This window comes from Cebus imitator, unplaced genomic scaffold, assembly GCF_001604975.1.
Source record: "Cebus imitator isolate Cc_AM_T3 unplaced genomic scaffold, Cebus_imitator-1.0 Scaffold531, whole genome shotgun sequence".
Taxonomy (NCBI): Eukaryota; Metazoa; Chordata; class Mammalia; order Primates; family Cebidae; genus Cebus; species Cebus imitator.
The window spans coordinates 894,388-905,775 of record NW_016107846.1 but is presented as its reverse complement, the minus strand read 5'-3'; the positions used below and the strand labels follow the sequence as shown (position 1 = coordinate 905,775).

The 11,388-nt window shown below is 43.7% G+C and overlaps 1 protein-coding gene across 2 annotated transcripts; it reads left to right on the top strand.

Moving 5' to 3' along the window:
- Nucleotides 1–1,951: 1,951 nt before the first annotated feature.
- On the top strand, nucleotides 1,952–10,752 carry RPP40 (ribonuclease P/MRP subunit p40). 2 transcript variants are annotated; one of them, XM_017514655.2, is made up of 8 exons: nucleotides 1,952–2,136; nucleotides 3,463–3,607; nucleotides 4,870–4,938; nucleotides 6,483–6,578; nucleotides 7,301–7,426; nucleotides 9,400–9,598; nucleotides 9,727–9,861; nucleotides 10,524–10,752. In XM_017514655.2, the coding sequence occupies exons 1-8, from the start codon at nucleotides 2,014–2,016 to the stop codon at nucleotides 10,720–10,722; spliced, it is 1,092 nt and encodes a 363-aa protein (XP_017370144.1). In that variant the 5' UTR covers nucleotides 1,952–2,013; the 3' UTR covers nucleotides 10,723–10,752. The 2 variants fall into 2 exon arrangements, with proteins under 2 accessions (XP_017370144.1, XP_017370145.1); XM_017514656.2 differs by lacking the exon at nucleotides 1,952–2,136 and adding an exon at nucleotides 2,285–2,505.
- The last annotated feature ends 636 nt before the right edge of the window (nucleotides 10,753–11,388 follow it).

Below are 11,388 nucleotides of genomic sequence, written 5' to 3'. Positions count from 1 at the left end.
CAACATGTCTGGCTAATTTTTGTATTTTTAGTGGAGATGGGGTTTCTCCAGGTTGGTCAGGCTGGTCTTGAACTCCTGACCTCAGGTGATCCCCATGCCTTGGCTTCCCAAAGTGCTGAGACTACAGGCATGAGCCATGGGCACTTGGCCAGTGTTTTTTGTTTTTATTTTTTTGTGTTTGAGATGGAGTCTCATTCTTGTTGCCAGGTGGAGTGCAGTGGCGCTATCTTGGCTCACTCCAACCTCCACCTCCTGGGTTCAAGTGATTCTCTGCCTCAGCCTCCTGAGCTGGGACTATAGGCGTACACCACCATGCCCAGCTAATCTTTTTATTTTTAGTAGAGACAGGGTTTCACCATGTTGGCCAGGATGGTCTCAATCTCTTGACTTTGTGATCCGCCTGTCTCAGCCTCCCAAAGTGCTGGGATCACAGACATGATCCACTGCGCCTGGCCAGATTACTGATGTTTTTAATGGCAGATGACTTTCCAGCCTTGTCTTAGTTTTTTATTTTTATTTTTATTTTTTGAGATGGGGTTTCATTATATTGCCCAGGCTGGTCTTGAACTCGTGACCTCAAGTGATTCTCCCACTCAGTCTCCCAAAGTTCTGGGATTACAGGCATGAGCCACTGTGACTGGCTTAGTTTTAAATTCTTATTTACCTTGTAAACAACTTAATTCCATTTCTTCCACCTCACACAAAAAAGCTGATGCTCCAGGAAGATGTATCACCAATATTCTGCTGTTTTGTATCCTGCCCGTGCAGAAATGGGGCTGTGCCTTCTCTAGTTTGAGAAGCATGTAGTAACATACTTGATTTTGCCTGAGTCAGTAACGTATGGCATACTAGGGGCCGCAGTCTCTTAATGACTCCAAGCCCGTGGCAGTAAAACTAAATGGAAAAATGACTTAGGAGAATTATCACCATAACCCCCAGAAGCAACACACTATTAAAAGTGGGTCTGAAGGGCTATTAAAAAGGGAAATCAATACTAGTTTCAAAGGAGGCAAAATTGTGCTTCACCTTCCCGTACAAACTTCCTTAATGTTTTGGAAAGGATCAATGCAAGCTTTTAGTCCTGCTGGCCTGTGTTAAGGATTGTCAAGAAGTCCCCAATGGGTATCAGGGTCCTGTGAACCAAACAGTGTGAGGTGTCAGAAAAGCAGTGGGGTGTGACCCCCTCAAAGCAGCTTAGGCGGTCACTTAACTGTGCAGCTACATTTCTTGACCATATAATAAAGGAACTGGGCCTTTCCATGTGATGTTTTCCTTTTATAACGGTGGCAGGAAGCGGTCCCTCTGAGGGGCCTGACCGAGGTAAGCGCCAGCGCCAGGCCAGGGTCCCAGGGGCGCTCCAAGGCGGGGACCATAGAAACGGTTTAGCAGCTCGGAGGGATGGCGGGAACGGAGGAAAGGTGGCGTTGAAAAGGCAAGAGTCATGCTGGGCGCGGTGGCTCAAGCCTGTAATCCCAGCACTTTGGGAGGCCGAGGCGGGTGGATCACGAGGTCAAGAGATCGAGACCATCCTGGTCAACATGGTGAAACCCCGTCTCTACTAAAAACTACGAAAAATTAGCTGGGCATGGTGGCACGTGCCTGTAATCACAGCTACTCAGGAGGCTGAGGCAGGAGAATTGCCTGAACCCAGGAGGCGGAGGTTGCGGTGAGCCGAGATAGCGCCATTGCACTCCAGCCTGGGTAACAAGAGCGAAACTCCGTCTCAAAAAAAAAAAAAAAAGAAAAGGCAAGAGTCAGGTTCCCAGCGATGGATTTCCACTTGAGGCAGTGAATTTGCAGTTTCAGACATCCACCAGGGAGCCCCTGCGTGGGTTCCTAAGAAGTGTAAGAACTGTTTAGAAATCCGGCACCGACAGCCCCACTCCACGGCCACCAGGGGCGCACAGTAGCAGGTGGGCGGCCCGAGGGAAAGGGCGGGGCTGGACGGGGCGGGGAAGGGGCGGGGCGTGCCCCCACCCGCGGAGGCTGGGAGGACCAGGAACCCGGGAGAGCATGGCCACGCTGCGCCGGCTCCGGGAGGTGCCGCGGCACTTACTGGTTTGCGAGAAATCCAACTTCGGCAACCACAAGTCGCGCCACCGGCATATCATTCAGACGCACTATTATAACTATAGGGTGAGTCCGATTGTCCTCGGCTTTTCGGGCTGTGCTTGGTCCCCGCGTGCGAGACAGGTTTTGGGAGAGTGTTAGCGCGCGGCGGAGAGTGCGCGGAGGGGGGCGGGACCCCGCCAGGCATGCTGGGAGTTGTAGTTTCTTAACCTCTCCAGGCCAGTGGCTTGAAGGGCTGCAGGACTACAACTCCGGGGATGGGCAGGGCGTGGGGTTGGCACCCAGTCCTAGAGGGAGCTGTTGGCAGGAGTGTCCGGGCCGCTCACTTGTGTCTTCCCTCGAAACAGGGAGTGAGTCCAGGGAGGGATTGGAGGTTCAGGGCCGAGACTAGGTTGTTAGGGCGCTGTGACGACTGCGATGTGCGGCTGCGGGCAGGCACGTGCACCTCGCTTTTTCCCCGTATAAGGGCGGGTCTCGCGCCTGCTCCCCACCACCGCCTCCCTCCCCGGCTTCAATCCCTCTTCCACCGGTTTACCTGTGGATCTCTCCAGAGCATCCTGCCTAGGCCTGGCCCAGGAAGTGACCTGCTTTTCTAAATTGGTTGCGGAAACTAATTTGATATCCGAAAAACTTCAAGAAACCAACCTTACAATGGGGGATTAAACATTTTACACTTTAAATTGTTCGGCTTAATAACTCAGACTTGACTGAGCAGTGTCTCAGAGATATTCAGAGATGACCTGATCAGTCAGAACAGGCTGGTGTTTGAGTCTTGGGACAGTGATGACTTTTACAATGTGGCAACATTTGAAGCCTGTCCTGTTTTTAACACCTGTTTTGAATGAAAATCTCATCACAGCTGTCAGGGATGTATACCTTAGCTCACCTGTTGCATTTTTCTGTCTCGAGAATGGAAACATACAGGCGCACCATTGCTTGCATACAGGCTCTTAGTAATTGGATGTTCATAAATTCCTTATCCCCCGACAGATAGTTCCTTTCATTCCAGGGTAGCACCAGGGTAAACAAATCAAGGGATATTTAATTATACTGTATTTCCTTGAAAGTAAAATAGTGCAAAGAACAGGACATAAAATATACAGCATTGCTAATTTGCAAAAGAAAATGCAAGAAAGAGTTTTCCATTAAAAGTTTTCTGTTCAATCCCTTTCCAGTACTGTACGTTTGAATGCAAAAATTAAAAACTTGGGTAGTCAGATTTCTCTTTGTCTGATATAGATAAGTTAGCGTAAGAGTTTTGTTGCCTGTATTTATATGTTCCAGTGAAACTGGTGGAGAAATAACAACTTTCATGATCTTATTTCATTCCTAAAAACCTGGGTGTTCATCTTCATAGAAGTAAGACCTTGTTTGTATTACACATTCCGATAGGTTTCGTTTCTCATTCCTGAATGTGGGATACTATCGGAAGAACTGAAAAACCTGGTCATGCAAACTGGACCCTATTACTTTGTGAAGAATTTACCTCTTCATGAATTAATTACACACGAATTCATCAGTACCTTTATAAAGAAAGGTAAGAAAAACCTGAAATGTCTGTGAACAAAGCAAGATGAGGAAGTACAGGGAGACCGCATCACAATGCTAGGGCTGTTCAAGTTTTGAACAGGGCCTGTGGGAGAGTCTTTGGGGTCAGCTGCACACACGCTCCCCTCCACCATTCTTATCCTGTTCTTTCTTATGCCCTCTTTAGGTGGTGGTTTCTGATTGCAATTGCCCACGAGTGTTGGATGGGAATGTTGTAACACGAGGGTATCCATCCCCTTAGAATGAGGATTAATGGAGAGGAGAGACTTGCAATCTGTGTTTGATGCACTGCTGTTGATGTGGCAGCGAAGACACTATGCTGTCAGCAGTCCCCACAGCAGCTGTCTCAGGGGGTGGGTCTCTAGATGCAGCCACAGCTACTGTTCACAGAGCCAAGTAGTGGTTGGGGTCCAGTGTCTTCTGCATAGATTTTGTAGCCATAATCCCCCTCTGCTCACCCCATTTCTGCCCATAATCTGCTGGGTTGGACTGGTTTGTTTCAGTTGTTTCCTGGGAGCCATTTGTTTGTAACTACTTTAGAGGATCTTTAGGGATTCCACCCACACTACATAAGGTGACAACCTGTACAGTGGCCACATGCTGACCTTGTGGTGGCCCCCAAGTGTGTCCTCTCCAGGAAAGATATGAAGAAGTCTAGTTATCAGTAGCTCCTCTCATTCTGACATTGCTGAGCTGTTTATGAGCTGCGCATCTTGTCTGGTCTCATCAGCGTTACTCCTTTCATCTATTTTGATACCACTCTGTGAATAACATGGAAACTGGCGGTAGCGGGCACTGTTAAATATCTTACTGAACTTAACCTTTGCAACAACTTTATGCCTATGATCCTCACTTAACAGGTGGGAAACTGAGTCTTGGAGAGGTTGAGTAGCTTTTGAATCTTCACCTGGAACTCTGCCTCTAACATGTGTATGTTTATCTAGAATTCTACTTTGTACCCCTCACTCCGCATCCCCAAGGGTCACACTCCATTCCGAGTCAATTTTCTGCTTGATGATAGCAAACTTACACAAATAGGCCCTTGGTCGGGGAGTGAACTAGCAGGAGCTTTGTCTTCTGTGTGCTTCAGCTTACCTTTAGCAGGTGTTGGGTTTATTGATTGAGCTGGAGTGGCAGTAGAAACTGACCTTTAATTACCTGGAAGGCTCGTTATCTTGTGAAAACAATCCACTAACATCTTGCAGGTGTAATTTCTTCTTTTAAATTTTTCCTCTGGATTTTCTCTTACAGGTTCTTGCTGTGCACTCACATACAATACAAATATTGATGAAGATAATGCTGTTGCCCTGCTACCAAATGGTAACACTTATTTTTTCATCTCTAATTATTAATAAAATGCATACTGTGAAAAAAAAATAGTTGGCCAGTCGTGATGGTTCATTCCTGTAATACCTGCAGTTTGGGAGGCCGAGGCAGGGTGATTACCTGAGGTCAGGAGTTTGAGACCAGCCTGGCCAATATGATGAAACCCCATCTCTACTAAAAATACAAAAAGTTAGGTGGGCATGGTAATCCCATAATTCCAGCTACTTGGGAGGCTGAGGCAGGAGAATCACTTGAACCTGGAAAGCAGAGGTTGTAGTGAGCCAAAATTGCGCCATTGTACTCCAGCCTGGGCAAAATTCCATCACACACACACACACACACACACACACAAATAGTCAAATCAGACAGATCTATAGAGAATAAAGCAGAGGTCTGCACTTTTATTTTCTTCCCTCCAAACTCACTCCCCTTCTTAGAATGACCCTTTGTTAACAGTGTGGTGTTTATTCTTCCAGACACTTTAGTGAGTTTATAAACACACATACAAGTTCTTTTTTTTTCCTTTTGAGATGGAGTCTTGCCCTGTCGCCAGGCTGGAGTGCAGTGGTGCGATCTCAGCCCACCGCAGCCTCCACCCCCTGGGTTCAAGCGATTATCCTGCCTCAGCCTCCTGAGTAGCTGGGATCACAGACATGTACCACCACGCCCAGCTAATTTTTAGTATAGAAGGGGGTTCACCATGTCAGCCAGGATGGTCTCGATCTCTTGACCTCGTGATCTACCCACCTTGGCCTCCCAAAGTGCTGAGATTACAGGCGTGAGCCACCGCATCCAGCCAAGGTCTTTTTTTTTTTTTTCTTTTTTTTTAACTTAAATTGTATCATGCTGCATTGTGTCTCAATGTGCTTTTTTCCCTCCCCAAGCTTCATATGATAGACATCATTCCCTATTAGTCCATGTAGTTCCAACTTCCTGTTTTTAATGGCTTAAGATATTCAAGCCGGGCACAGTGGCTCACACCTGTAATCCCAGCACTTTGGGAGGCTGAAGTGGGTGGATCATTTGAGGTCAGGAGTTCGAGACCAGCCTGGCCAACATGGTGAAACCCTGCCTCTACTAAAAATACAAAAATTAGCCAGATGTGGTGACAGGTGCCTGTAGTCTCAGCTCTTCGGGAGGCTGAGGCAGGAGAAAAGCTTGAACCCAGGAGGTGGAGGTTGCAGTTAGCTGAGATCATGCTACTACACTCCAACTTGGGTGACAGAGTGAGACTCTGTCTTAAAAAAAAAAAAAAATTTCAAAGAATGAGTATACCATGACTTGTTTATTTCATCTTCAGTAGAAATTCAGATTATTTCTGATTTCACTATTATAAATAATATCCTTGGATATGTGTAAATAATATCTGTTACAAGACATGTATATATATAAACAATATTCTTGTGATATAAATAAGATCCTTGCATGCAGTTTGTTACATTGATATCTAACTGCTCAATTTGCCTTGGTTTCTTTTAGTCAGACAACATAAATCATATCTTTGTTATATCTTATGGGAGTTAATATTTGATTTATAGGGACATTAATTTTGTCATTGGATAAAGACACTTACGAAGAAACTGGACTTCAGGGTCGTCCATCTCAGTTTTCTGGCAGAAAAATTATGAAATTTAGTAAGTATCATGTGTGCTTCATCCGTTTCTAAAAAGTCTATAATCTTCCTGTGGCAATTTTAATTTAAACGTTTGAATTGCTTCTAATCTCTTTGTCCAGAAAAATGTGACTTTTTAAAAATATCTGTCAAACTTCTGACTTGAGGTTCACACAGGATAGGATGATGATGCTTCTAAGTCCGTTTCTTATCAGCTGTAGACTCGTTTGGTAAAGATTGTAGACTTGGCCTGGTCAATTAAATAGATATGTTTTGGGTTAAAAATTCAAAGTAGCGAATCCAAGATAGGAATCTACAAGTTCTACAACTTGTTCTTAATAAGGAATGTCCTTTGGTTTCCCCAGGTCTTTATGATTACTAGTAGAAAGTCACCCATGAGTGAAGAGATATTTTACTGCCAGTGTCTTGTCATAAACATCATAGTTAAGGCTGCCATATCCATAAGTAGATTAAACTTGACCTCTCAAGGTTCTCTGCCCTTGGTCTTTGACCTAGGAAATATATGAATTTAAAATGTCTGTTTTTATTAGCTCTCAAGGTTAGAAGTGCCCACTAAAGGGATCTTTCTTATTTGGCAAACCAAAGGGAGTACAAGAAACAGAAAATCATTTTTACTATCCATAAAACTTCCCAAGATTCTAATTTTTAAAAATGTACGCTTTTTTCATGGTACAAGCTGTATGCATATGAATGAAATATATATTCCTTTTTTCATTTTTCAAGTTGTTTCCATTGATTTGATGGAATTGTCTTTAAATTTGGATTCTAAGAAGTACGAAAGAATATCTTGGTCCTTCAAAGAAAAGAAGCCATTGAAATTTGATTTTCTTTTGGCTTGGCATAATACAGGTATGAAAAATAAGTTATGTAATGATACAGTGATTTTGAAATAATTGTTAACTAAAGTGGAGTAATGGAGGGTTGAATGGTGACTCTTATAGTCAAGGAGTATTGCATAGGTATATATAAAATATTACTGAGGAAACCACTTTAGCCCTTCTGACATCTCTGCAAGCCTTAGTTCAGGATAATCTAGGCATGCAAGCCTTCTGCTTCAGTCTCTTTGAATTATATGCAGATCCAGAGATCTTAAGAGTGGCTTCAGAGCAGCTAAATTTTATGTTTCTTCCCTTTCTTCTCTCCAGCTTACCTCAAACAGCCTTGGCTATATTTTTTTTAAAGTGTCACCAATTATAGTTATATATACAGTCTGCTTATTCATTATCACAGGGTACTAACTCAGACCTATCATTAAATGTCAGACTGATTTGTTGTAACTTCTAATTGATTAGGACACTAAATTTAATTCGAAGTTTGCTATTCACCAAGCAGGGTAATCTGCCTAAAATTTGCATGTATGTTGTTCCTTTTAGAAGTATATCTTTGGCCCAGATAATAATGGATCAAGTAATCAGGAATTATGATGGGGTAGTACTCTCTTTTGGAGGATAGGAGGCATAGTGGTTTGTTTTAGGAATAAACCCATCTGTCTGCTCCTCGTGGAAAGTGTCTGGTCACTGGGTGCTCCAAGTTGCTTCCATGAGTCCTCGGTCTAGCCTTTGGTGCCTTCTATATATGGTAGATAGAAAAGAGGGCAGAAAGCCTTATTGAAGTTTCAATGCATGAAGTCTTTTATGTGCATCTTCTAGGCATTGGGTTCTGGATAGCTCCCTGTTCCTAAAGCTCCTAACTACTTTAAGGATTTGTCAAAAACTGTAAAAGGTCTGAGATTTCCTCATACTTGCAGGCTAACAAGGTAGCCTGCCACACTCTCAGGGATGCTGGCAGAAGACACACAAGCCCTGGTTTAGAGACACAGGACTTAATTCCTCAGAGGAATGGCAGTAGCCAGAATATATTAGTCAGGGTTCTCCAGAAAGGACAGGAAGGAAGGGAGAGGGAGAGGGGCAGGGTGACGGGAGGGAGGAGAGGGAGAGGGAGACGGAAGGAGAGGGAGTTGGTTTATTAGGGGAATTGATCTTGCAATTATGGAGGCTGAGAAGTCTCACGACGGGCTGTCTGCAAGTAGAAATAATGCTTTACCAGCCATCTAGATGATCCTTTGTCCAGTCAGGTTGACACCTAAAATTAACCATCACACCGAATATCACCATTTGTACCAGCTCACCAAGTTCCATTTGCCGTAGAGTGACACCAAGTAATGCTGGCACATGCAGTAGGTTGCATTACAGGAGAGGAACCTGGAGTTCACAGAACTCAAATCCTTCTAAGGGGCAGTAAGCCAGCTGATCTCTGCCAGGAGAGAGGGAGACAGTATTTCTGTTACACTGGAAAGTGAGCAAACCTGCCCTTTGCTGTGGAGGGAGTACTATCTGTCTTCCAAGGCCATTGACTACACAACCATCCCTGAAAAGATAGGCTGGATTTTATTGGGTTTTCAAAGTCAGGCTTGAATGAGGTTCCCTCACCATTGAGTTCCTCTTCTTTTCCTTTAATAGAGATTGTGCAGATAGGCTCCTTCTCTCTGGAGTTCACTAATATTCATACATCAGGAATGCTTTTGGTTTTAAGTGTGAAGTTGAAATTTTTTTATTAGCACCAACAGTGAAACTAGTTTGGATTTGATTAGAAACTCTTGTGCTTTTCCAGGAAAAGTGTGAAAAAAGATGAACACTTACAGAACTTGGGCAAAAGGAGCTGAAAGCAGCTTTAAATGATTTTGATTGGAATGCAGCTCCCAACAGCTTCCATCTTACTTCATCTTGCCGCTCTCAAATGGGAATGGGTGGGTTCAGGGAGTCACTAAACTTGCTTATGATATTCAAATGGATTCAAATGGCCTTGTGTGGTGTGTTTTTAAGGGTCAGAAGAGTCAACAATGATGTCATACTTTTCCAAGTACCAAATTCAGGAGCATCAGCCAAAAGTGGCACTGAGCACATTGAGAGATCTCCAGTGCCCAGTGCTGCAGAGCAGCGAGCTCGAGGGAACCCCGGACGTGTCCTGCCGGGCGCTGGAGCTCTTCGACTGGCTCGGTGCCGTCTTCAGTAATGTCGACCTGTGGGTATCTGAACTCCTGGCATCTTGTAGGGCTCTGGCCTGCAGCTGGTTTTTAATAGGAGTTGAATACTTTGGAAGTGATCATGTGATGGATATAAATGTGTTCTCTCTCTCTTTTTTGGTGACAGAAATAATGAGCCTAATAGTTTCATATCAACCTATTGCTGCCCTCAACCAAGCACAGTGGTGGCAAAAGCTTATTTGTGTACAATCACTGGCTTCATACTTCCAGAGAAGATCTGTCTCCTACTGGAACATCTCTGGTGAGAACTCTGCGTTTTATGTTGCTCATCAGTGCTCTATAGAACAGTATGTAGAACAGTACTGATTTTTTTCATTTTGGGAAGTAACATACAAATAAAATGTACATTGAAAGGAAACTCAAATCCCCTATTGCAAAGACTGTACATTGAGTATAATCCTATTTAGTAAGCATGTCTCCTCAATCTCCCCTTTTAAAATGCCAGATTTAAGTCTTGAAGGTTTTCCTTTTTAAGCCCAACATCCTTTTCCACATTTATTGGTTTAGTACTTTGATTTTCTGCGATAAGAAGGCTGAATTTTAAATATCTGGTGGATTATCCTGCAATGTTTCAGTTAACTGAGGCTCTGAGAACAGTACTCTTAACAGGAGGGAAACTGTCCTTAAACCCTGGTGGGCTTTTTTGTTTTGGGTTCTTTTCGTCTTAAAGACCTCCCAGAATGAGGGTGGGAAAAGCTGAGGTTTGTTTTGGGTGTTCTCTATCAGTTGATCGTTATGGAATTCACAGTGTGGGATCAGGAATTTATCACACACCTCTTGACTTTTATAAGTTAAAGCTGAGATCTAAGCTTTATTAGAATATCTGAAAGACTACTTATCCTGAATAAATGTTTAAAAATGCAGACATTCCTAACTCTTCCTAACAATTACGTTTTTTTCCAGTCACTACTATGATGAACCAAAATTAGCTCCGTGGGTTACATTGTCCGTTCAAGGCTTTGCAGACAGCCCTGTTTCTTGGGGAAAAAATGAACATGGTTTTCGAAAAGGAGGAGAACATTTATACAACTTCGTGATTTTTAATAATCAGGACTATTGGCTTCAGATGGCTGTTGGGGCAAATGATCACTGTCCACCCTAAAAAATGCAAAATTAAAAATCATGTGTACTTTTGTTTATGCATGTTTTCAGATTTCTTAGTGGTAAAAGGTCTGTGTGTTCACTCAGCCTTGTGTGATGGTGGCATTTCTCAGGTCAGCATTTGCTAGCAGTCTGCACTGGGCTTGGGACCCATCTGTGATGGCAGCAGGGCCTGCTGTCCAGTGAATAGCTCATAATTGATTTCTCTCTGTCAACATAATCACGGGGTTGTGGGTTACTACTGGTAGACTGGGCCAGGATGTCCAGGGTCCAGGGGGTATTAGACCATTGGGTGAGATGTATTTTGTTCATTACAACTTTTTCAGATAAGAGAAAGAAATCTCATCCTTACTAGGGCCAATTCCTGCTATAAGTGCTGTTTATATATTATCACATTAGATTCTTACACCAACGCTTTGAGGAAACTGAGACAGTGTGTAAATATGCTACCGAGGTTACAGTGAGACTTGATCTCAGGCCAGCCTAGTTCCCAAGTGTGTTCTCATTTTAATTAAATTTTTTTTTTTTTTTTTTTTTTGAGACGGAGTTTCGCTCTTGTTACCCAGGCTGGAGTGCAATGGCGTGATCTCGGCTCACCACAACCTCCGCCTCCTGGGTTTGGGCAATTCTCCTGCCTCAGCCTCCTGAGTAGCTGTGATTACAGGCA